The sequence below is a fragment of the Periplaneta americana genome, chromosome 8 (assembly GCF_040183065.1).
Source record: "Periplaneta americana isolate PAMFEO1 chromosome 8, P.americana_PAMFEO1_priV1, whole genome shotgun sequence".
Classification (NCBI taxonomy): domain Eukaryota; kingdom Metazoa; phylum Arthropoda; class Insecta; order Blattodea; family Blattidae; genus Periplaneta; species Periplaneta americana.
Window position 1 is genome coordinate 141,748,270 of NC_091124.1, and position 27,349 is coordinate 141,775,618.

The window sequence follows — 27,349 nt, forward strand, 5'->3', positions numbered from 1 at the left end:
CATGTAGTATGACAAGAAGTCCTAGCAAATATACTGAAGAAAATGTTAATATTCCTAGGTTCTTTTAAATGCAACCTGCAAGATTGCCTATAAAATGAACGAGTATGATTCGGATGATTTTATTAAATTGTTTTCCCCAGTCTCTACACGTTGCAAAACTATTTACTATACCATAAGATATAGAATGAAAGTAGGCCCTATCTGTAGTAAACAACCTTTTCCTCCAAGCTTGTAACGTGGGTGAAACATGACAAAACACGCTTTCAGTTTTTTTGTTACAGTAAAGTATAATTATTATCGAAATGTGAACGTAAGGCCAACAGCCGGCTGGTCTGTCTGAGCCTTTCAAGTGCTGTGGCACCACAGATAATTATTAGTGTATAATTGAGCACCCACGTACAATAATGGGGTAAGTAGTTACGAAATATATTCATACTTACCCCATTATTGCACGTGGGTGCTCAATTATGTTCTTTCATGTCCTTCCAGTCAAAATACTAACAACAATACGACCTACCCCAGAGTTTTGCGTTATTTTGGATGCGAGTGTCGAAATACAATTTTAATATTTGATTGTTATTACTAGGTTTGAAACGGAATTGTAGCGGTTTTATCCGTATTTAGTTAAACTTTATTACTAGTGAACCATTTATATGATTAATCGTTTGTCTTCGAAATAGGCCTACTTCTTATAAGCTACAGCTCATCGTCTTTTTGTATAAGCAGTAAGGACAGAAGGAGCAGAAATAAAGAATGCCTGTGTCGAAATACAGTTTTAATATTGTATTGCTATTTGCTTTTCACTGGATCTGAAACGGAATTGTATTGGTTTTATCCGTATTTAGTTTAAGTACATTACCAGTGAACCATTTACTTTGTTTATGCCGGGCGTTGTTACACATTTATGCATGAAAAAAAATGCTGCTAATTAACAAAACTATGGACTTAACTTCATAAAATTTACATTAAATATGATATATCAGTTGTCTTTTTCCTTTTGACATTGCAGTTATATGCAGCACACACAACAGGCATGTTTTTTCTTCGTTTTTTTGTACTTCTTATCTCCGTTATACAACATTGTAAGCAGACGAATTTTTACAAAGGTGGGCGCTTAGCTCAGATCTGCCGTGTTTCGCGGTGGCACCGCAAAGAGCGCTGTACAGGACAACATGGCCACTCTATAGTCTTCTCTTTCTAACTCGTTGGCCTGTTGCTATGATAACAACGGTTGAGTTGCCAAACTTACCATTCCCACTTGGCGACATTTATTATGCACAGAGTGTTAGCATTGATATGTTTCGTGTTTGAGTCTCTGTCGATTTTTGTATTGTTTTCTTACATTCGCGTCAATTGCCAATGAATGTTTAATGTCAGCCATCTTAACGTCAATTGCTAAGCTTCCATCAGCTGGCAGCATGGTAGTCCATATTGTCAACATCAAAGGGTCAACATAGCACTGTAGTTCCAAGCTCGGCCGTTTAACTGTCATGACCCATCTTTCAAAAAACCAAGTATAGTTACGCTACAGAAGCATGATGAGCTGTAGCGACTCATGCAGGTGATCATGATGTCTAATCCATGATTTGTATTCCATAATGACGCATGATACAATAGTTATAATAGTTTTATACAGACTGTAGTTAAACACACATACTGTAGCTACTAAAATTATATTGTTGCCAAGCTATCTTAATTAGAATACGATATTATGTAATAGGCCTTATTGAAAACATAACTTGAACACTATTTCATGTAAAAATAAACAACATACTATTAATATTACATTCAAATATCCGTTATTATAGGCCTAACATTATAAATCTAAAAAGTAGTCTGCTGATTCACGTGGTGATGATGGAAAGTTTTATGGAACTATTTACCAATATTAATACACGTATCACTGTTTAACATACACTACATGTGCACTAGGGTTACCAAATTGTAACAATTTAAAAGCAGGTCATTTTAAATGAAAAAAGAATTTTCCATATAAAAGCAGGGCATAATAGACTAACTTGATACTTGACGTGACGTCTTTTTACATTCTGTTATATAATAAGGTAATTTGTTTGTCTTTGTACAATAAAACTGATACAAAACTATTATCATGAATAGAATTGAAGTATACGGATTCTAAATTAGCTTTTACCTTATTTAATTTTCGGATTGTTAATACTTCTCTGGTGACTCGACTTGTTTGAGCAAGGATTTTACAAACATAATTCCTCTAATGGACCCCAACTCAATAGTTACTCTCTTTTGTCCATTGGGAATTGGCAAGAAAGAAAAGCAGGACAATTTCTGATTTTTACGAACCCTGGCAGGATGCAGGACATGTCAAGCGAAATCCAGAACATCTGGTAATCCTATACACACAGATACACTTACATATTTAGTGTGCAGTACATTGGTAAAGTCTATACAACAAATTGAATAATTGAAATTGTGGGGCCCAGTCGGATAAGAGAAAAAGCCACATCTATATATTTATATTTTGGAATGCTCTGCCATCTGTGCTCGTTTACAGATGTAAATGATACCATTTGAATAATGTGTTGTCATATAGTTTAGTCAGAACATATTTCTTCACATTCCAATGAGATATCCTACGTATCGAAATTTATGGTTTGTCCCCTTGTCTGCCTGGACCCATCAACTACTGTTTAGTCAACTGTCCAAAAACAGGTTTGGACCCTACAAGTGACACTCATAGGGCAATCAGAGCAGGAGGTAATGAGTAAGAGTGGCCAATTCCTTTCCGCCCTCCAATTGTATACATCGCTGACTGGATACATATTACATTAATCAGATTTCAGATACTACAAAAAATGTTTGATAATTGAAACTGTCATATTACTATCTACTATTTTGCAACACATTTTAGAACACTTTTCTAGGATCACATCTAAGGTTCTTAGACATTGTTGTTTGGCATACACATAACGGTAACGTATACCAAAATGTTGTATGTAGTGAGTGTCAGAGTGAAACACATGAGCTGCATCACTTACTTGCATTATGTTGAGCAAAAAAGTTTACTAGGTGAACTGAAGGTATGTTAACCCCCAACTTCCAAAGTCAAATATCTCTCTTACATACTCACACATGTACCACACACTGTAACTTTGCTCCCTACAATTACACAATATATTTAACATTTGCTAAAAACATTTTTTTCTGGGGCAAAAAAAAAAATAAATAAAAATAAAAAAATAAAAAAAGCTATGAACTTTCCACCAATATGATATTATACCTTTTTGTTACACACAATATGAGCTATTTACACTACTTTAAAGACACTGCCGAGTTCACAGTATGCAGATGAGAGATGGGTGGGTCACTACTCTAGGTAGCTGCAATCCAAGAAGATAGATGCACAATGATGTACAGCAGTGGCAAAAAAAAAAAAAAACGAACCGACCCTTGTAGCTGATTTCAGAGCCTTGTTCACTCCAGAACACAATAGATTGGTAACTAAGACTTTCGTGGTTCGAATCCTGCCTGGAAAGGAACCTTTTTTTTGTTCCTTATTCAAATTTATTCCGATTGCAGCGATATTATACTACTTAATTAACTTATTATTCCCAGAACATGAATTTTGCCATCTTATTTTCTAATGGCTTTCAAAATGGGCTACGTCAGCAGTCGAGACTACAACAATTTCAGTAGATTACTTGCTATCTTGTGAATGCGGGTGTGGCATGTGCAGTGGCTAATTTTGGGGACTTTGATTATTCTGTCGGTCCGGGTTTTCTTGCCACTACTGTACACTGACGTTCAAAATATCTGGCCCTACTAATCGATATTTTTTTTGGCGTAAGTATGGCTTATTTAGTTATTACTTGTATGAATACATGGTGATGATAATAGTCAGTGTTGCCAATTACACATAAATATACCTGCATTATAGAATTCAATTTTTCATCCCACACTGCTGATTGTGAAGCAACACTGAATTTAGCGGGAAACCACTGATATTGTCAATTACGAGAATAATTTATGCTCAATCTACATAGTAATTTTTCCTGACACGTTTTTAACTGCTCAAATAATGGTACCACTTATTGAGAACTAGTGGAATTCTTCCAATTTTTGTCAATTTTTAATGTCTTTGGTTCTGACTTATTCCGTGATTGGAAAGTTTGCTTACATGGTCATATAATCATAGGCCGGATATCTTTGAACGCCAGTGTACATGTGATGCTATCAACACTGTACCTACTTTCTTCTCAGAAGAGACTCAACAATTATTTAATATCCTTAGTTTTCTCTTGAAGTCAGGACCAAAACAATGTGACTGGTTCAAAAACCGAGTCGACCAATTAATCCTAGATACTATATACATATTAAACAAATTATTGAATTGGTCCTGACTACAAACAGAAAAATTACAATCATTCAACACATATTTTTTCATCACAGTCCTCAAATTTTTACAATGACAGTTTGCTTTGAAATGTCTGCAGAATGAATTCTCCCATTCTCGGAACTGAGTGAAAACTTAGTTTCTGGGCAATGAAAGACTTCCAAAATCGTCATTAAATGCCTTGAAGTAAGTAAATATTTGATGGCTTTCACTCAGTTCTCTCTCGCTTTCTCCCAGAGAGTGAGAGTATTTTTACAGTGACTGCATTTATGTTTTTTGAGGAACCTTGAGCAAATGTACCCTGCAATGTAGTACACAGCATTATCGTCCTCGATACTTCCAGTATCACACTCCACATCCATTTCGACTATAGTATCAGGAGTACAATCACTGATACAGTTTACATCTGTAACAGATGACGACTCCTGAACAGCCTTGTCACTAACAGAAATACTATTCAATTTCGTCAACACATACTCAACATCTTTTTCGCAGTTACTTCTGTGTGATAACTTGGAAAGAGATGTAATGAGTATGTGTCGAAGACCACTTTCAAGTTGTTGGACAGATGGATTTACATTGCACCGGTGCTGTTGTCTTATAGTAGCAAATGTATTCTCCAATGCATCCTGACTCAGAAATCGAGTCCTTAATTTAGGAATGTTGTACTCAGAACTAAGCTCATCGAACAAATTCAGCAAGCTCTGAATACTAATTCTCCAACCTTCAAGACAAGCTGGCTGACGCTTGCAACCCACGAATTCCAAGGACTGAATGTCATTCAAAGTTTTTTCAAAAATTCTACGTGAACGGAGTCAGGAGTTATGGCAAATCTATATTTAAATTTATCTGTTTTCAGTTTCGTGCTGTTGAAAGTGTCAAACAGCTTGTCCATCATCTCAATGAAGTCGGCAGTATGCAGAGCACTGATAGGTAGCTTTCCCATTCCAACATATGCATGAACTGCAGTATGTACAGAATAGGAAAACACCTGTGTTGCCAGCTTAACCTTCATACGAGAAAACATTTTAGGGAAAACATGGTCCTTTGTCAGTTTAGGAACTAACTTAAGTTTTAACACATCATCATGCATATCATATGGCATTTCCTCCATATGCGATGAAATGGTTATACTGCCATGGCTCGATCCCCAGAGCCTCATTTGTAAAAGCAGGTTGTACCATGAGCAGTGAGAATGGGAATTGGGTAGGAGAGGCTATGAACACTTATCCTTGCAACCCGTTTTCTCTATTCTGTCAAGATTAATTTTCTGCAATCTCTTTGGATGTTATCTTCCCAACTTGTCCTATTCTTTATACGGGTATTTCTTTCTGAAATTGCTTTTCTTTGGAAATCTACAATCATCCATTCATATACATGATGTACCACTCGTTGCAATTGTTTGAGTATTATATTATGCTTGATAATATAGAATATTACTATTAGCATATATGCTTCCGACTATTTCAAATTTAGGAGATATAATTTAAAAGAGAGTCTATTTCTAGAAATTAACTCCCCTTACATTAAAGGCTGTAAACCTTCTTATGCCTCAGGCTATAGTGTAAGCCTTAAGCTCCCTTCTCTGTACAATAGAAAAAAAAAAACTTTTTATAATAAATTATTATAAAAATTTTGTTTGCAGTCGAGTGGCATCCAGTTATCACTCCTTATTTAGTTACCATGAGCCCTACCCCCCCCCCCCCCCGAAAATTCAACTGCTATTGAAATAGATAATTATGAGTAATGTACCGTAACCACTTTCTTAAATTTTCCTAAAAATGAATTCAGGTAATAAGAAAGATTAATAATAGTTAGAATTGTGTTTAACGTTTTGCTTCAAGTCTATTTTTTTTTATATATGCTAATGGGTATCATTTGTAAGCTATCATAAAATGTTCCCATTGTGAGATCAAAATGATACAGTAGAATTAACATTAAACGTTGCTATGAAGAAGCAATCTTCTGGCAACATATCTCTTTAATTGGTGTGTATCTTAATGTTAAATTTAGCAATTTATTACTTTATATTATTAAAAAGTTCAGTTTAAAATGTCTTCGAACTAGTTCAGATAGCTTGCATAATGGTTTGAACAGTCTTATTATATTTTATAATTATTATGTAAGAAATTTTGTTGCCACAGTTGTCACCCCTCCTTCGAAAAGAAGTTCTATATATGAAGGATGAATTTTTCATGCAATTATATCATATATTATGACTGAAAATCATATTTTGTCTTCTTAAGTTATGTAGCAGTAGGAGCTATACTATTTGTGTTCAGAAGAAATAAATAGATATACAATTTAATTTTGTCTCAGTGTTTCCTCTGAAATGTAAATTAATTGCCTATCATCTAGAGTGAATGAAAAAGAGACTACTAAGCAATTTATTCATTACGGTAAGAAGAAAAACAAGTTCATCAGTAGATCACGGAGTTCATTTTGACAATGAATATGATACTTTGTGTTTTTTTTAAATATAATTCTTTGAGTACCAGTAATAATCTAAATGATGGTATTGCAAATATTTTAGTAATGTGACACAATTTATAATGGCATGATGTATTTTTCAGTAAGTTTCATGGGAGGTGAAAGAACCATGACACTTACAATCGAAATAGAAACTCGATCATTTCTCTAGTTACATATCAAGCTAGAGAAATTATTTTACGATTATAATAGCTTAATAATTAAACTATTAAACAATTATTGCTGCCAAATAAAATAAATGTTACAAAATTAAGATTTCAGGTTTTTATAGACATTGATTATGAAGAATTTGGGTTTTCAACCATGCATCGAGATTCAATATCTTCAGTTTTTCATACTGGTAACAGGATATTTGTTTGTTTATTCTGCTAAGAATCGACCCTGATGATGGGACTTGTACGTACCTACGAAAAGTTTCGAAACATCAGTAAGTCTCAAAGCATGGTTGAAAACTTCAGATCTTTCTTCACATGAATTAAAACAGTTTTTAAGAAATATGTTTTCAGTTTTTAAGAAATATATTTTCAATCTTTTACAGATGGTTGGGATGCAAATGGACCATGTCAGTATCATTTATTTGCTACATGCCATATATTCTAGTTCAAGTGTATGCACGATTCTATACACTGATTCCAGCAGCATTACTTGATGGCATGGGGGCAGGGCCACTATGGTGTGCCAAATGTATATATCTCAATGTGGTGGCAGAAATTTTCTCTAAAATAAAAGGTGTTTCAGTTGAGACAATTCTTGCAAGATTCTTTGGCATCTTCTTCATGATCTATGAGCTCTCTGAAGTATGGGGAAACCTCATTTCTTCCACAGGTATGAAATTTTACAAATAAAGTAGCTACAGTGTAACTGGACTGTAAAAACAGAAACCTTTTTTAGATTATAATATAGAGAAATCATAGTGACTAATCACTGGAAGTAATTCATATATTTAAAATATGCTAACAACTGAATTCTCATTTTTTGTATTCATGTACACCTTTTGACACGGAAAATGGTCGCTCTCCTGAAGCGTGAATTTGTCTAAGTGTCATTTCGGTTATCGTGCGATACACATGGGTAAATATTAAGCATCGAGGTCCAAGGATGAAGTCAAGTCGTAGCAGCAACTTATCTTTATGTCACGAAATGACATATTCCCTGTGAGGCCTTTATGGCCTAGCAATAGAGCTCTTTCTTTTCGTTACAAAGACTGGACTTCGAATCTCTCTATGTCAGCGGTTATCAGCAGAGAACACACTGGGGCTAGCATCTCTTACCCACGGAGAAGACACTGCACCATGGTGCACTCGTAGCTGCTGGTGGGTATGCTCTCTACCTCTCTTTCTGCTGCACGACGGGGCACAACATGTTGCTCTGCTTACCCTTTACACATTTCAGCGAGTGCTGACGACCACTGCTCTATGTAAAACGCACGCACATACGATGATTCCCGAGCTGTTTCGAGGTGGGACTTAGTGTCTGAAGAGTGATCAGTTTCCGTCATTTTTGCCAAGTTTTTACTCATGGGAGACAATTATCTTACCAACTCCCATAATATGAAATCTGAAAATTTCAATCACTTTAAGCTCATTTCATCATTGTTGACTGTATATATATATATATATATATATATATATATATATATATATATATATATATATATATATATACACAGTCAACTTCGGTTATAGTGAACCTCTGCGGACAGCATATTTTGTTCACTATATCCGAGGTTCACTAAAACCGAAGTGTGTGTTTTTATATTACTGACGTTGCTATACATACAGTATTAATGTCCGCTTGGGATAGACCACGTTCAATATCAGTAATAATGTTCACTTTATCTTCCAACTTAAACACTTTATGCTTCGACATTCTGAATTTTCACAGTTCGAAACTTGAATCTAATCTGGCCATGTAGGTAGTAGGCACTGACTGATTTCGCACCTCTTCCCACTAGAGGTATGCTTACTGTGTACTCGGCCTTGGAATTTCCCTGGGTTCACTTTTACAAAGATGCGGGCAGGAGGGTTGAGGACAATTATATTGTAATCCTTTTTGTATTTACCCTTTGGTCATCTCTCTACTCTCTGTTACAAAAGAAAACACTTCCTCTCCCTATTCTTCGAATAACCTCTTTTAAAGGAGTCAGAACTAATCCTTCCTTTCTTCCTCACTGCATACACTATTCTCTTTAACATGTTTCAAGCTGTCCAGGAAGGTGAACAAATCCTTTGTCTTCCAATGCGCATAACGAGTAGAAGGTTTGAGATTTTGTTCTGAACATATTCTTGAAAGTTTATAGGAGAAAGGGTTTCCTAAATTACCATTTTGGCCATTTTAAAATTACATTTTCTTGGGAAAGTTTTAGTTTTAGGTTCACTATAACCGAAGTGAGAGTTCACTATAAACGGAAATATTAATGTACTTTATAATGTATGCAGGTCGAGACCAACGATTTAGGTTCACTATAGCCGAGTTCACTATATCCAGAGTTGAATGTATTGAAGGGTACATGGGAAAAAGAGATTCATTAACATTTTCTAAATTTTAGGAAAGAGCTTTTTAATCAGTGTTATAAATATTTTCTTCACCTGTATGGGAAGATTTCAGATGCGATTTATTTCTCATAAGGAGCTCCTTCTTTCTAGTTTGCCTTGCTCAAATGGAAGGCCTCATGATATCGTAATATCTGGAAAAAATGCAACGAGCCCCTTTTTCTTAGCTAATAGGTTATTTAGCGTCAATAGGATTAGTGATAACGAGATGAGGTCAAGGATTCGCCATAGATTACTTGAAATTTGTCTCACGGTTGGGGAAAATCCCGGAAAAAACCCAACCAGCTACTCAGCCCAAGCGGAAATCAAACCCACGCCCGAACGTAAACTGCGTTTATATGAAACATTTCATAGCGTGTTTTGGGAAAGCCATTAATTTAATTTCCAACATGCTCAGTAAATTTAAGAGAGCAGTGTATTATGATAATAAATGAATGAAAGAATTTTAGTTTTGTCCTTTAAAAGTGCAGAAATTTGATCCAGACAAATGTAACTTTTCGTTCTGAAAAGGAATTTTAAAACGTTTTTCGCTTTTTGTTTCAGTGTAATCTGTTGGAAGGCCGAATGCAAATGCAACAATTAATGTAATAGAGGTGTGCGGCGTTAATTTCTGTCCTGGGAGTGAACTCATGGCTAACCCTAATCTTGAGAGACCTCCAGACGATAAAGTATGGACCCTGGTACTTATCTATTTTGGCTGCATGGTTCTCGCTTGTCTCATCGTTGCATTTGGAGTCGATTCACTGAAGAGGTGAGATAAATCTAGCTATAAATTATATTTGGAATATGTATGATAAGAACTTTCTTGTGTTAAATTTTAACGTACCTTGTTAACATGTTTCGACTTATTTTGGGTCATCTTCAGAACTGGTCGTTGTTGGTCTTGGCGCCTTTTGTTTCCTGCGAGGGTGCGTTCGTAGTGTAGAGTCAAATTGAGTTGTTTTGAAATTGAGTTGTGTGTTGAGAATATCGTTGGGGTGTGTTTTCGTGTGTCTGTATATTTCATATTGTTCTAGTGTGTTGAGTTGAGTTTAACACAAGAAAGTTCTTATCATACATATTCCGAAGTGATACAGTGTTAAAAGTTGTGTAATCAATATGTATATATAAATTATAACTACACAGTGGAATATCCTCAGAATACTATAGACCTACCTTGTGTAATTACGCTTTCAATTTCCTTCTTTTCCCCTTCTTCCTTTCCTGATACTTATTACACACCAGTCCTCAATTACAGTCTTTATAATTACTACCGTTTTATATTAGGTTTATAGCTCATAATTTGTTAGGAAATTTAAGAATCGTTCATTCAAGATACCTACAGTACATCAATTTACCATTAATTTGAATTTGCATTTATTTATATGGAGAAAAAAAATGTTACAATTTCTAGACGTTGAACAGTGCATGTAATTGAGAATATGTTGTTGTTGTTGTTTTCTAATGGCAGGCGTTTGACAATAAAGTCATTTGACCTCTTGCACTTCAATATTTTTTAAAGATATTGTCATGGTCAGCCACTGAAGCACAGATTTTGAGGTGTTCCGAATCCATTTCTTAATTTGAATTGCACAATGGGTAGTTAGGGGATTGATATATTCCAATTCTATGCAGGTGCTTGGCCAAACAGTCATGGCCTGTTGCCAATCTAAATGCAGCTACAGACGATTTGCATGGTAAATCGGAAATTAACTGTGGATTATGATGCAGAGAGTTTCATTTTTTCCCTTGAGATTGTGTTATCAATTTTTTTTTTTTTTTTTTGTTGAAGTCGAAGTATCATAGGCGGAGAGAGAACCGTTTCCTTGGGGGGGGGGGGGGGCAAAGCAAAACCATAGAACCCCCATGTAACAGGGTTTTGGGGAATATCTCCTCCCATTATATCTTGGCCTTGGTACAGTATATCGGAATATGATTATTTAATAAAGGTATTTTCGAGGGTATGTTTCTTACAATGTTACATCCACATCCGTGATGTTTCAGACCGAGTTGTATAGGGCTTTAACTGTAGGAATACTACAAATTATAATAGGGCCTGCCACAACCTAAAACAATCTCCCTCTTTTTCTCTCTCGTACAGAAACACATACATACATCAATAAAACTACGTAACAGTGCTAACAGAAACTTTTTTATGTGACGTTTACCTTCTTGAAGTTATCATATGAAATGTAAACTCTAATTATTTTATTTAATCTTGTCTTTAAGTTTACACATTATACTGGGATCACTTTTCTTTTTTCTGCATTGTTGTGCAGTATGTTATTCATATTTCTCTAAGTGGCGGCCTGAACACCTGCAGATTCCTAATACATGAGTATACACTGTTACAAAAGAAACATTGCAGTGCTTCCATTCCTCAAATTAGGTATAGAAATTTTTATACATTCAGAAATTTAAAATAAATATTATAGTCCAGACACATGATCTGAAGACATTAATTCATCAATTTAAGCACAGAAACTTAATCATAAACAAAAGCAAGAAAGATCTTTTGAATTCAATATTTTCTAATGTTAATATAAAAAAAAGTTCAGACAAGTTTGGGGGGAAGTGTGTCCCCCATACTCCCCCATAATTCCGCCTATGCTAAGTATGTAGATTTAATAAATCTTTTCACAGAGTAATACGTAAATTTAGTAACGGTCTGTAAGTAGCAGTGCTGTCCTTCTTTGCTAAAGCATCCGCATTCTCGTTTCCCAGGATTCCACAATGGAATGGTATCCATTGGAATACAATTCTTTTATTGAGTGTTATTAATTGAGAGAGCATTTTAGTTATTTCTCTGTTTGAGATGAAGGTGTGTGTCTAGAGACTATTGATAGAATAGCTGCTTTGGAATCTGACAATATAACTACATTTTTAAATTTATTGATGTGGCATAGAAGATTCCTGAGACTTTCACTTATTGCAATGATTTCTCCATCAAAACTTGTTGTTCCATATTCATGAGATCTATAAAGTGAGAAGAGACAGCACCTAACACCTGCACCTGCACCTGCACCTTGTTCCCTGGAGATCAAGAATCCGTTGGTGTGTGTGTGTGTATGTGTGTGCGTGTGCGCGTGCGCGCACGTAAATGCCTATGTAGTGTGTGTGTGTGTGTGTGTAATGTTCAGGATTTAAGAATGTAGTTATCTTCCTTCTTTTCTCCCAATATTTGAATGTAAGCCACCAGCATGGCTCAGTCGGTTAAGGCGCTTGCCTGCTGGTCTGAAGTTGCGTTCGGGCGTGGGTTTGATCCCCACTTGGGCTGATTACCTGGTTGGGTTTTTTCCGAGGTTTTCCCCAACCGTAAGGTGAATGCCAGGTGATCTAAGGCGAATCCTCGGTCTCATCTCGCCAAATACCATCTCACTATCACCAATCTCATGGATGCTAAATAACCTAGTAGTTGATACAGCGTCGTTAAATAACCAACTAAAAAAAATTTGAACCTAATATACTCATAAGTCTTCAGAGATTTCCAATTTGTTGGGTGTTTCATGTTCATATCGTGTTCCTTCGTGCATAACAAACATTTAGTGGAAGTCAATACACGGACTCGATGAAGGTGTTCACTGAGGCTGTCATGACCAGTACTCCCTGTGAACCTAACCAGGCGAATTTTCGAGGTAGATCAGAAATCACTTTTAAATCTTTCAATTAATTTTCCCTCCATAAAATTTGTTGCGCCACTATTAAATTAATTTGATGTTTGGCATTAATTTTTCCTTTATAACCAATTTTACAGATTCGTATGAAAATTTGTAGTTTGTTTAATTTTGATTTTAGTTTCTTTCTTGGTCAACATATAAGATTTCCCATTACCATTCAGCCCACACTGAGTTAGGATCCATTGGGGGGGGGGGGGAATCGACTTGGTTGGCAAGTTGGTATAGCGCTGGCCTTCTATGCCCAAGGTTGCGGGTTCGATCCCGGGCCAGGTCGATGGCATTTAAGTGTGCTTAAATGTGACAGGCTCATGTCAGTAGATTTACTGGCATGTAAAAGAACTCCTGCGGGACAAAATTCCGGCACATCCGGCGACGCTGATATAACCTCTGCAGTTGCGAGCGTCGTTAAATAAAACATAACATTTAACATTTCCATTGGAAAATGATGTTCTTATTTAAATTTTGAAATTATTTTACTATGCAATGGATTTCTTTAATTCTTTTCATTTTAGGGGATGTAGTACTGTTCGCCTGGTTTGAAGCTGTAGAATTTGATAGGAAGTTAAGAAATAGGAGTAGCGATCAGAAGTTTGTTGGCTTCTTCTTCCTCCTCCTCTTCCTCCTCTTCTTCTTCTTCTTCTTCTTCTTCTTCTTCATCTAATGGCAGGATTATTGGAAAAATTTCAGTCTCCTTCTAGCTTCCCAATAGCATTCTTTGATGTTGGTTGTGGATAATTCGTTGCAATGGGCGAGGTGGTTAGCATCCAGAATGTAGCCCTCTTTGTAAAGCATGCATTGGAACAGGCTCAAAAAAAAAAGTTTTCCTTATAGACTCACAGGCAGCTGTACAGGCTCCAGCATCCAATATGTTTAGAAATACAGGAAATAAGAAGGGCCATACGATTAATGACATCAACAGGCATACAGGTATCATTCTAATGGATCCCTTCACATGTGGGCATCTATGGTAATGAAAATTCAGGCATCTTAGCAAAGAAAAATCGCAATATATACCTACCACAGATTGATACGAAGGACAAAAACGACACTAATATATATAAACTACAACCAAAATATAAAAAAAACAGTCCTACAAAATTAAGCATAGAGTCAGACTTAGGAAGAAGAGGAAAGAAAGCCAACAATGAAAAGAGAAGCAGGGCAAACTTCAGGTTGTACATTGGACATGAGTGTCTCCAAAAACAATTAAAAAGACAACATAAACACAGACACGGAAATTCTACATATTCAACCGAAAAACCAGAAACTAAACACACTAGAACAATACGAAATATACAGACACACAAAAACACACCCGAATGACATTCTCAACACACAACTCAATTTCAGAACATACACATTTTTTGACTCCACATTACACTACACAAACACACCCCCATAGGAAAAGCAAACAGAAGGCGCGAAGACCAGGACCAACCAGTTCTGAGGATAGCCCATAACAGGCTGAAACTAGTCAACAAGGTACCATACCTAGTATTTAACAAGCGAAAGCAATGAAGTACATATTCCGAATGATATAGTGTTAAAAGTTGTGTAATCAAGATGTATAATTAAAAAGAGTAAAGATCCTGAACTGAGACCAATGCACTCTGGATGCTGATCACCTTCTCCGCTGTAATGAATTATCCTCATTGGAGAATGGTATTGGGAAGCTAGAAGAAAACTGGAATATTTCTAACAGTCCGGCCATTAGAAGAAGAAGAAGAAGAAGAAGAAGAAGAAGAAGGAGAAGGAGAAGAATAAGAAGAAGGAAATCTAGTTTTTGCATTTGTGTAATCAAACAACCTCGCCATCAAATTTCGTTGTGTATTTGCCAATATTTTTGTAGCAGGAAAAGTGTAGACAATTTATTAGCACCTGTTCCAGATCATTTATCTTGATCTGGTACAAACGTTTGCCTTTATTACAAATAATGTAGACCTACAACATTTTTATGGTGTACGCTTGTACACACGTGAAATCGTCATCATCATTCACTAAACACAATTCAGGCCATAGTTGACCTGTTTCAGTCTCAGCTAGACAGTGTCTAAGAGTCGTTTTTGTGGACGGCCAGGTCGACGTCTTCCTTGGGATGGTATTGTAATACAGCATTAGGTATCCTAGTTGGTGGCATTCATGATACATGTTGGAGCCATCTTTCCCTATACCGGTAATTGAAAAGTTTGTCCTCTAGTGGAGTTCCTCTAAAATGTTCTCATTTCTCTGATGGTCGAGCAGAGTTATATCCAGCTGTTCGGTGCATATATTTCATTTTAGCAGCTCTTAATTTACCGATGTTTTTCTTCTTCAGAACCCAAATTTCACTTCCATTTATGAGAGTCGTGAGGGCTAGTATTTTATACAATTTTAATCTGGAATGTTGTTGTACTAGATGTGGTTTTAGATATAATTTGAGAGTCCTAATATTTGCAAAAATTGTGTGATTTTCTTATTTATGTCATTGCCACTTTCATAAGAGATATTGCATCCTAAATAGCAGAAATTATTAACTTGTTCTAAAATATTATTTTCGATGGAATTTGTATCTTAATAAAGATTTTTTCCAAAGATACAACAGCAGTAAGAGAAATGTTAAATAAAAACAACATAACTTTCATAAATTGTAACAGCGATTTTTTCTATTGAAAATGACTTGCCACAAACAGAAGTACAGTGTCTCACATGTATGGTTGTAATTTTCTTTCTGTTGCAGATATAATGAGGCAGGCCGTGTTGGTAGTGGTACAGGAGTAACTGGAATACAGCTGCTGGTTGTGACAGTGAAACTTCTAAAGGATCCAAAACAATTACTATTACTACCAATCACAGCATGGCTTGGAGTGGGACAGGTCTTCAGAGGCTCAGATTTTACAATTGTGAGTATGGTCTCTATATTAAAATAAAAGCAAATTCCCTTAGAATTACTTCTGTACAATGTATTTAGTGCTAACTAACTTACTGGCTTCTAAAGAACACAGAGGTTCATTGCCACCCTCATATAAGCCCACCACTGGTCCCTATCCTGAGCAAGATTAATCTAATCTCTACCACCATATCCCACCTCCCTCAAATCCATTTTTATATTATCTTCCCACCTAAGTCTCGGCCTTCCCAAAGGTCTTTTTCCCTCCGGCCTTCCAACTAACACTCTATATGCATTTCTGGATTCGCCCATACGTGCTACATGCTCTGCCCATCTCAAACGTCTGGATTTAATGTTCCTAATTAGTCAGTTGAAGAATACAGTGTTTGTAGTTCTGTGTTGTGTAACTTTCTCCATTCTCCTGTAACTTCATCCCTCTTAGCACCAAATATTTTCCTAAGCACCTTATTCCCAAACACCCTTAACCTCCATTCCTCTCTCAAAGTGAGAGTCCACGTTTCACAACCATAAAGAACAACTGGTAATATAACTGTTTTATAAATTCTAACTTTCAGATTTCTTGACAGCAGACTGGATGATAAAAGTTTCTCAACCGAATAATAACAGGCATTTCCTATATTTATTCTGTGTTTAATTTCTTCCCGAGTATCATTTATATTTGTAACTGTTGCTCCAAGGTATTTGAACTTCTCCAGCTCTTCAAAGGATAAATTTCAAATTTTTATATTTCCATTTCGTACAGAATTCTGGTCACAAGACATAATCATATACTTTGTTTTTTTTCGGGATTTACTTCCAAACCTATCTCTTTACTTGCTTCAAGTAAAATTCTCGTATTTTCCCTAATCATTTGTGGATTTTCTCCTAACATATTCACGTCATCCACATAGATAAGCAGCTGATGTAACCCGTTCAACCCCAAACCCTCTCTGTTATCCTGGACTTTCCTAATGGCATACTCTAGAGCAAAGTTAAAAAGTGAAGGTGATAGTGCATCTCCTTGCTTTAGCCCACAGTGAATTGGAAACACATCTGACAGAAACTGACCTATATGGACTCTTCTGTATGTTTCACTGATCGAACTAGTTCCTTGGGAATACCAAATTCAATAAGAATATCATATAAAACTTCTCTCTTAACCGAGTCATATGCCTTTTTTAAATCTATGAATAACTGATGCACTGTACCCTTATACTCCCATTTTTTCTTCATTATCTGTCGAATAGAAAATATCTTGTCAATAGTTGACTTATTACGCCTAAAACCACACTGATGATCCCCAATAATTTCATCTACATATGGAGTTAATCTTCTCAAAAGAATATTGGACAAAATTTTGTACGACGCCAACAAAAGCGATATTACTCGAAAGTTACTACAGTTAGTTACAACAGTATTTAGTGCTACCTTATTTTAACAATCTCACGATACCAATTAAAACACAGACACATTTTAGTACTGTAACATGAGATTGTAAAACATTTATCTTTGTATAGAAGAGTAACTACATGTAGAACTTCAATTGCAATTAATTTAAATCATAAAACTAGAAGTCAAAATCGAAATCAGACTTTTGGTATACCATTATATGCTGGAACTTAACATTTTCAATGTTTTGGATCTACATACACGATCCTAACCTGATGGATCACATACTTTGTTGGGTCTGTTACGCCTGGCTACGCTCTTGAACATACTACGAAGACACTTGGGAGGTATGGAGGTAGAGCCCCATACTTGACCTCGACACTACTGTCCGTCTGAATAGTTATGTTGCATCCCGGTTTCCCACACCCGCTTCTGCTGGCCTCTGTGTAAAGGCTAGTCTGTTAGGCTCTTTTCCTAAAAATATTTTCTGTGTGGAATTAGAAGTCTACGTAATATTATACAACTGTTGAAAATAATTGAAAGAAAAAAGGCTATGTTTCGATGATCCTGTGACATAACTACTAGGAAGGACAGTAGAATAACGGTACTTAGTAATGTTGACAGTATGGTGGTGTTGGTAGTATTAGTAGTAGTAGGAATCGCAGTAATATTAAATACTTAATAGGTCAAAATACAACAATGTTCATAAGTGTAATAATTATCTCCATTATTTTTAATCGCAGTAATAGTTGTAAGAATGGCAGTGGTAGTAGTAGGAATTGCAGTAATAGTAGTAGTAGTACTAGTATTAATAATAGTAATGGCAGTAGTATTAGTACTATAGCAATAGAGTGGCAGTAGTAGTAGCAGCAGCAGGAGCAGCAGCAGCAGTAGTAGTGATATAGAGATGTTGACAGTGGTAATGGTAGTGATAGTAGTCATTAATTATCAGGCTTTCTGTACAATACTGTTAAGGTAACTGATTTTATTTTATTTGCACTGAAATAAATTTTCCTCATCTATAGTAAAGTTAGTAATAAGTCATGCTGCAGCAGGAGTTTAGTATTGGGAAACTGTACAGATCTCCTATTAGGTTGTGTCATCTTGTTTCTGGTTGAAAAGTAACTATACCTCCTTCCTTTGCACTTCTTATATACAGGATAACTTTTTAAATGGTTCCCAAAACTTTTCTCTGTTCTATTTATGAAAGGTTAACTTTCATGACTCTGCCCTTTGTTTCATGAAATTGTTATTTGGATGAGGTAGATTTGTTATTTGTTATTTTCCAGATTACAATCCTCATTTTACTTAAGTGTATTAGGGTTAGAATTTTCAACTAAGTACAGTCACAGTTCAGAAATAACTTCAATAGAAGAGGAATATAGAATTAAATTAGAAACTAAAATTAAATAAGAACGACAATTAAATCACATAATATAATATCTTAATATTAACATAGAAAAGAATTACATAATTTTGTACGAAAAAAGAAACTAAATAAATAAGAAATATATATAGGTTTATATATAAAAAAAGAAATGATACAATACAAATATAATATAGCCTGATAATTGATTTATACACATACAAATTTGCTTAATGAAATTGTAGCCATTAACAAGTTTTTAATTTTTTTATTATATTTTAGTGGATTACCTATTAGAAGTTCTGGGTGTAATAATAGCTACCAAGGTCCAAAATTAATGTTGTTGTGCTTCAGACCTGCATAATGTGAAACATTTAGGTTCTTCGGAATATGTATTATATGTCTTTCTCGTGTTAAATATTACTGTACCGGTACCTGGTTAACACGAGAAAGACATATAATACATAATCCAATGTGATATAGTGTTAAAAGTTGTGTAATCAAGATGTATTTAGGTTCTACTAATGTTAAATTGTTATTTCATCCTGCACTATAATAAGGGTTAAAGTTTCGAACAAAATATAAATAATATAATAATAGTAATATTGGCATTTACAACTTCCTATTGATGCAGTGAATAAAATTAATGAAAACATTTTGAGAATAGTTTCTACTAAAAAGATTGTACAATGGCTTTTGTAACTCATATTACACTTGTTTAAATGGATTTCAATTCAATGCCATATCTTACATTATATCTAAATGATGGACAATGAAATAATAAATGTTCTACTGTTTGTTCACTTTCACAGACGCATTAAATTCCATTCTCTACATTAATATGACATTTGAAATATGAATGAAATTTGCCATGGCCGAATGAAATTTTTGTTATTAGAAATCTGGTAAAATTAATGTAGACCTACACTGTAAGGGGTTGTGTATATTAGGGAAGGAAAATTTCTTTTCGATGAGCTCATTATTATTATTTTTCCACTGTGGGTTCAGTGTGAGTTTTTGCACGAGATAATATTGTATATTGTTTTCTTTCAGGCGTATGTTTCATGTGCGTGGGGAATCTCAAACATCGGCTATGTGATGATAGTGTATGGTGTCACCCACTCCATCTCAGCCATACTGACAGGGTACGTTGTGAAACTCACTGGACGCCTCTTCACAGTGTGGTCCGCTATGGTACTTCAAATTGGTATAATTGCCACTCTTCTCATCTGGAAACCAGAACCCACTGACAGTATTATTTTCTTCAGCATCTCTGGTGTCTGGGGCATCGTAGATGGTGTTTGGCTTGTACAGATCAACTGTAAGTGAATTATTCTTATCCAATACAAGATTGCCATCCTATTAAGTATAAATTAAATCTATGAATGTATATGAATAATATTGGGTGAACTATAAGCATTGAATCTACACTTGGCCCGTTTGTCCACCACAAGTCAAGCAGATGCGCCACCATATGGCTGATTGTGAAGCCTGCCTCCTGAATGTCACGTACATCACGTCTTGTCAGTCTTAGGCCCATATTTACCAGTGAGCAGAAGGGGGGGACAGAATTTAGGGGGCGGAATTATTTGCCCAAAAGGCCTGTGATACATTCGCGAATTTTTTTTTTGAGTAAAAAAATACACTTTAAAAATCGGTGCTGAAAATATGTACTATGTAATTCTTTCCTAAAAAAAAATATCATGATACGACATTCGAACAAGACCAAAACGAATAAAAGAATACTTTTGCTAAAACAAAGAGCAATTAGCAATTCATTTGTGAAATGGTGCGGTTTCATTCTCATTTTCAAAGCAAGAATAAACATGGGGCATTCATTAAATTAGTCAGTGATATTTGTATGGAATTAGGCTAAAAAATAGCGATAATGACATTTAATATTATGAGAAAATAATGGAAAAGAACTGACAGATTAACAGTTACTGGCTGTGTATTATGATTCAATATTGCAGACCCGATCAAACAACTGTGAACGTTTGTCCTTACTTATTTTTCAAACTGCAGAGTGCTCACTGTTAAAACGTTTGTTTCCACTTGCATATGTGGAGTGACGGTAGCCTAGTACATTGGTCAGCAGATGTGTGATTTAGTGATTAGTTAATTATTAAAGAATGAATGACTGTAGAGTTAAATTGAATGGTGCACAGTGCAAAAATATCAATCAAAAGAAGGACTGTTTGGAACAATGAATTAATCAGACAAATTTCAAAATTAGAATTATTGTTTAAGAAATCCGATTCGAAAAATTTGGCCCAACAACCTGGTACTTCCGTGTCCACTGCTTCTGACTTAAGTGTTAATTTTAATTAATAAAATCATACAGATACAGTACACGGCACAGACAATAATTCTTCACCAGCAAATTATAGTGACATTTTATTTCCTCCAATAAGTACAACGTAGTAAATCATTCATTCATTCATAGTGTTCTGCCCAAGGACAGGTCTTTCACTGCAAACCCAGTTTTCGCAATCTTTCCTATTTTCTGCCTTCCTCTTTGTCTCCTCATATGATCCTTATATCTTAATGTTGTCTATCATCTGATATCTTCTTCTGCCCCGAACTTTTCTCCTGTTCACCATTCCTTTCAATGCATCCTTCACAAGGCAGTTTCTTCTCAACCAGTGATCAAGCCAATTTATTTTCCTCTTCTTGATCGGTTTCAGCATCATTCTTTCTTCACCCACTCTTTCCAACACAGCTTCGTTTCTTATTCTGTCTGTCCATTTCACATGCTCCATCCTTTTCCATATCCGCATTTCGAATGCTTCTATTCGCTTCTCTTCACTTCGTCGTAATTGTTTCTACCCCAAACAATGCCACACTCCACACAAAGCACTTCACTAGTCTCTTTCTTAATTCGTTCTCCAGAGGTCCGCAGAAGACGCTCCTTTTTCTATAAAAAGCTTCCTTTGCCATTGCTATTCTCCTTTTGACTTCCTGGCAAAAGGTACGTTAAATTAATTTATCAAAAATATTAGTTAACTGTTATTTTAAAACTTATTTGTATATTTTTGAAAACATTTTTAAGTTATGCTGTATGACTGTCAATTTTACATAAACTCTTTCAAGAGCAGAACCCCTCTGTTTGAAACTGAGTACACGGTAATTTATGACTGCTAGAATTTTCGGAGTAATGACCCTGCTGACTGTTTGCATCGCAATGAATCAAATAACGAATGGAACGGCAAAATATAAACTGCCCAGGATGGCAGAAATCTAAATACGGCCTTGGTCAGTCTATGTTATAATTTCGCTATTTAGTTGGCGTTATTCAGAATGTGTATATTAAGTTAATATGGCTGAATTCAGATATTCTCTTCTTCAAAGAGTGTTATGTATGATTCGTGCATGCATATGGAATTGTCTGACTGAAAACAGATTATTTCAAGAAAGAATTTCGGGCATTAAGTTTCAGGACAAAATACGATTCATAGATTGGTAAATACATTTCGTAAAACAGGAAATATTTAAGATAAGCCTAGAAAGCAATGTACTTTGCTCACAGAAGAAACTCACAGTCATTGGATATTTTCTGGAAAATTCTCTCAAAAATCACTTAGGTATATTTTGCATTTCTCCACGAATGTTATGTATTAGTTCATTTAAAGTACCTAAATGGATTTATCTTGTACACTTTACCTTTTTTAATCTCAGTCTGTTTTCGGGCGAAGCATGGTTCCACCTACGTGGATATGTTAATACATATTTTCTCAAATGTAACTGTGTAGTGTAATGGTTAATTTCACTGATTAAATTTCCAACTTCTTTAATGTGTTAATATGAAGTATCTCCTTGCGCAACATGGATGAGTAAATTACTTTTACTTTTTGAGTGTTTATTAGTAATAACTTACGAGGGAAACCCTCGTAGGTAGGTTCATCAGTGCCATAAACCTGACTCGCTGCAGACGACAAGCCAAGTGCTCAGGTTCAATGCTTGTTCTTCACTCAGTACTTAGCTATATAATGGAATATATATATTAAATTTGGATGCAGAAATGTGAAGATCCATCACGACCGATGTTACCTGGTAGAATAAATATATCCTATATCATTATATCATATCATATTAAATTTGGAAGATGAGCTACGAATTTAGTTTTCGAAAGAAAGAACTTCATGAGATGCCATGCTCGAATGTTTGCTTGTGTATGTGTGAAAGTGAGAGTGAGAGTGTGTAAGGGAAAGAGTGAGTGTTAATGTGAGAGAGTGTGCAAGTGCGCGAGTATGTGTGGAGGATAATTGTTTAAAATTTTGATAGACTTCCTGATGTCTTCAACACGAATGGTATAGCTCAGGCAGTAACACGTTTGCCTGGTGATCTGGAATTGCATTCGGACACTTGTTTAGTCTTCTCTTATGCTGATTACCTGCATGGAGTGAATGAATGCAAATAGATAGATAGATAGATAGATAGATAGATAGATAGATAGATGGATGGATGGATGGATGGATGGATGGATGGATGGATGGATGGATGGATGGATGGATGGATGGATGGATGGATGGATGGATGGATGGATGGATGGATGGATGGATGGATGGATGGATGGATGGATGGATGGATGGATGGATGGATGGATGGATGGATGGATGGATGGATGGATGGATGGATGGATGGATGGATGGATAGATAGATAGATAGATAGATAGATAGATAGATAGATAGATAGATAGATAAACTAATAAGTAAGTAAATAAATAAATAAATAAATAAATAAATAAATAAATAAATAAATAAATAAGTAAACTAATAAGTAAGTAAATAAATAAACTAATAAGTAAGTAAATAAATAAGTAAATAAATAAATAAACATATAAACTAATAAGTAAATAAATAAGTAAATAAATAAATAGGTAAATAAGTAAATAAATAAATAAGTAAATAAATAAATACATAAGTAAATAAATAAACTAACAAGTAAATAAATAAATAAATAAATTAGTAAATAGATAAGTAAACTAATAAGTAATAAATAAGTAAATAAAGAAATAAACAAATAAATAAGTAAATAAACAGACTAATAATAAATAAATAAACTAATAAGTAAAAAAATAAATAAACAAATACATAAAGTAATAAGTAAATGAATGAATATATGAATAAATAATTGAATAAATTAATAATAATTAAGTGAAAGAATGAATGAACAAACGAACGAATGAATGAATGAATGAATGAACGAGCGTACAAATGAATAAATAAATGAATGAATAAACATTATTTTGTAAATGAATGTACTATCATCCCTTTTATTGGAATTAAATTGTAAATGAACCACGTAATACAGGAATGATCAGAAAACTAATAATAAGTAGATCCTGCATAATATCATCATCATCATCATCATCATCATCATCATCATCATCATCATCATCATCATCATCATCATCAGCCACAATACATATGCCACTTAATCTATTCTGTCATTAGGGGATGTAATATACCTATTTTTAAAGTCATCTTCCCATCTTCTCGGTGTTCCAATCTCTCTTGTTTCACTAAGTCTACAATACAATAGTTTTCTGGGAATTCTGTCGTCATTTATCCTATTCATATGCTGAAAGCAATTAACATTTCATTCATTCTGTGGTTAGCAGCTATAAGTTACAATTCAGTAGCCTATATACAGTGTAGTAATATGAACTTGTTTCTTCACAGTGATAACAGGAATATTAGTTTCTAGAATATTACACGAGCTTTGTGAATCACCTTGTAGAAACAAACAATTTCACATCTTTTTTGTTAGGAACACGAGCATCTTTCTCTTTTCATCTTCCCCTAACTTTTCCCTGTACTCAACGAATTTTTGTAAAAATTTTAAATTTCCGTTCTTCTCACCTGTATAAGCCGATTAAAGTGCAGCATTTTTTTCGCAGTCTATACGTCACCATATCATCAATCATCATCAGTAACTGTTGATTATATGTAGGCCCTACTGGTACAATTCTGCGAACGGAGATCTTTAATTTCAAGTTTGTATTTCATTCTGTACATAATATTTATCATACAGTGAGAGTCAGCCAGGGGCTAGACCAGTGTCGGGGAAAGTAGTATGCATAGTAACTGCTGCGCCATCGCAGTGATCAGACATCTTGCTCGCGTACGTTTCGTGTTTAGTTATGTAAACACGTTCACACAGTGAGGGTGCAGTTGTATACCGCACATTAGAGTGGAATAGTGGATCCATTATGAAATATAGCCTTGAACAACGAGTATTGTGAAATATGAGTCTTGGAAAACAGTTGTAACAAACTTCCGTCAGTCATTCCCTGATTTGGCAGAGCCTTCTAAAGCAATGATTTACAATTTAGTGAAGAAATTTCGTGCAACTGGAACAGTATTGGATAAAAAACGAACATGTATCAAGCATGTTCTCACTGAGGAGACATTAGATGAAATTGGTCACAGACTAGAGAGAAGTCCTACGACATCATCGCTCCGTGTAGCTCAGCAGGTAGGGGGTGCCACAATCTTCGGTGATAAGAAGTAGGCCTACGAAACAGTAATTAAAATTAAAACCTTACAAAATTCGTGTAATTCAGAGTTTAATGGAAACTTATTATCAGAGCAGACTTAGGTTTTGCATGTGGTTCCAATAGTAGTCGGTACTTGACCCCACCTTAATTTCTATAGCGACGAAGCATGGTTCCACCTCAGTAGTTAAAAGTAAAGTTTACGCGAATAACCCACATTCACTTGACGAACTTGAAATATCCGGCACGAAATTCGAGCCATTTTGGAGAACAAACAGCGGCGAGTTGCTGGTCATGTCTTCAGGAGTTGTGCAGCCTGCCAAATATCACAAGGATGTCATTTCGAACATGAATTGTGAATTTGGTAAGTACATCATTACACCATAACCGCAAAAGCGTGGAACGAATCATCCGCAAATGATAGCATAATTTCGTATGAATCAGCCGCTGTGAGTGCGGTTAGGAGTCTAGCCCTGGCTGGATATTTTATCAGGATATTTTATCATTATTTTTCTGTTAGCGATTTATCTCATTCTGGAACCTGTCATTATTTTTCACTTCACTTCCAGCTGTGCATGATTTATAAGGTACTGCCGTATGGCTCATTATGATGCATTTTTTTCAGCTTTATGCGGAATGCTGTTTCCTGGCAATGAAGAAGCAGCTTACAGCAATTACAGAGTATGGCGTTCTATGGGATTCATCCTGGCATATGCTTATAGCCCTTATTTGTGTACTAGTACTAAGATCTACATCCTGCTAGGTCTACTAATTATCGGTATGGGTGGCTACATCATCATAGAATGGGGTGAAATGAGGAAGAAGAAAGATGAAAACTGTAAGAAATTAATACAATAGTGTAATGAAAATAAATTGGAAAGAATACATTATAAGTATAGACCAAAGAATTTCGCATTTACTTCAGAAAAAATTTAGGATAAAATATATTTTGCATTTTATTGTATAATTTGTATAACTGAGTAAACAGTTTTATGTTGAAATGGAAGAAATATCTTCTCTTTTTTCTTGTTTGAATCTTCAATTAAGATTTATTTTTTTGGAACCACACTTTTATCTTTTAGTGTCAAACGAAACAATGTTTGGACAATGTGTTACGTTTCTCCCAGCCTACTCCCACATTACAAAATTTACACATTAACATATTGGTCTTGGACGCACAAACACAGTCACTCAAAACTAATTCGCTCTGTAACTGTAGTAACACAGCTCATTTTTATAATTTAAATTTGGAAAATATTAGTCCCAAAAATAGGAAAACCGAATATGCCTTACTCCCCTCACTGTAGTACTGTACCTATTAAGTGTTACAGTACTAACCTTCTAGAAGGGTGTGGGCAGTTATATCCCTATTAGACAATACAGTGGATGTTTTCAATTTCAGTTTCCACCTATTGAGAAAGAATGGACACCTTTCTCACTGCCAAGGAAAACTGAAAAAAAAAAATATATATATATATATATATTGCAACATGAAATATTTTGTTACAAAACATAATTTCCCGAAAATGTATGGTAAAAAAAATTGGTATATTCGATATAATTAAGTACGGTAGCCTACATATTCACAAAAAAAGACAACTTTCCCTTTTAATCCAAATTTATAGTATTTACCGTAAATGCGAAAATCTTTGACCTCTAATTAATTATACCATCAGTTTTATAGTTTACTTTATTGAACGTAAGTTATGTGATGCAGAATATAAAGGTTGATTTCATTTAGTCACAATTACAGTGTAACTATACAGTTTATATTAGAGCTAGCATCTGTAAAAACGATAAAATTGAATGCAAATATGCATTTAAATGTATTGAATTAAATACTGTAAATATATTTTATGCAATTATAAAATTATATTTTGGAGAAGTATAAATCTTTAAATCTTTAAGCTATTCCAACCCACGTTCTACCTCTTTCTAACCTCTGAAGTGCCTTTGTAAGGATGCGAACTAACAGGGTTGTCACAACGCAGATGAAATCCAGTAGCCTAATGAAGTAAATTTGGTTGTAGCCTAATTATACTAAAAAAGCTCGATAGAATTTAATATAGCATACTATTATATTTATTCAAGCAGAAATATAAGCTTATTCATTCTTATTAGATTGCAAAATTTTGGTGATAATTTGCTTTTCAGTTTTTTT

At 34.9% G+C, this 27,349-nt stretch overlaps 1 protein-coding gene across 1 annotated transcript; it reads left to right on the top strand.

Annotated features, from left to right (window-relative positions):
* Nucleotides 1-1,428: 1,428 nt before the first annotated feature.
* On the top strand, nt 1,429-27,081 carry LOC138705110 (UNC93-like protein). Its single transcript, XM_069833748.1, has 6 exons — nt 1,429-1,561; nt 7,398-7,684; nt 9,955-10,162; nt 15,784-15,946; nt 19,742-20,009; nt 25,814-27,081. Exons 3-6 carry the CDS (start codon nt 10,041-10,043, stop codon nt 26,044-26,046), a joined length of 786 nt encoding a protein of 261 aa, XP_069689849.1. The 5' UTR covers nt 1,429-1,561; nt 7,398-7,684; nt 9,955-10,040; the 3' UTR covers nt 26,047-27,081.
* Nucleotides 27,082-27,349: the final 268 nt, after the last annotated feature.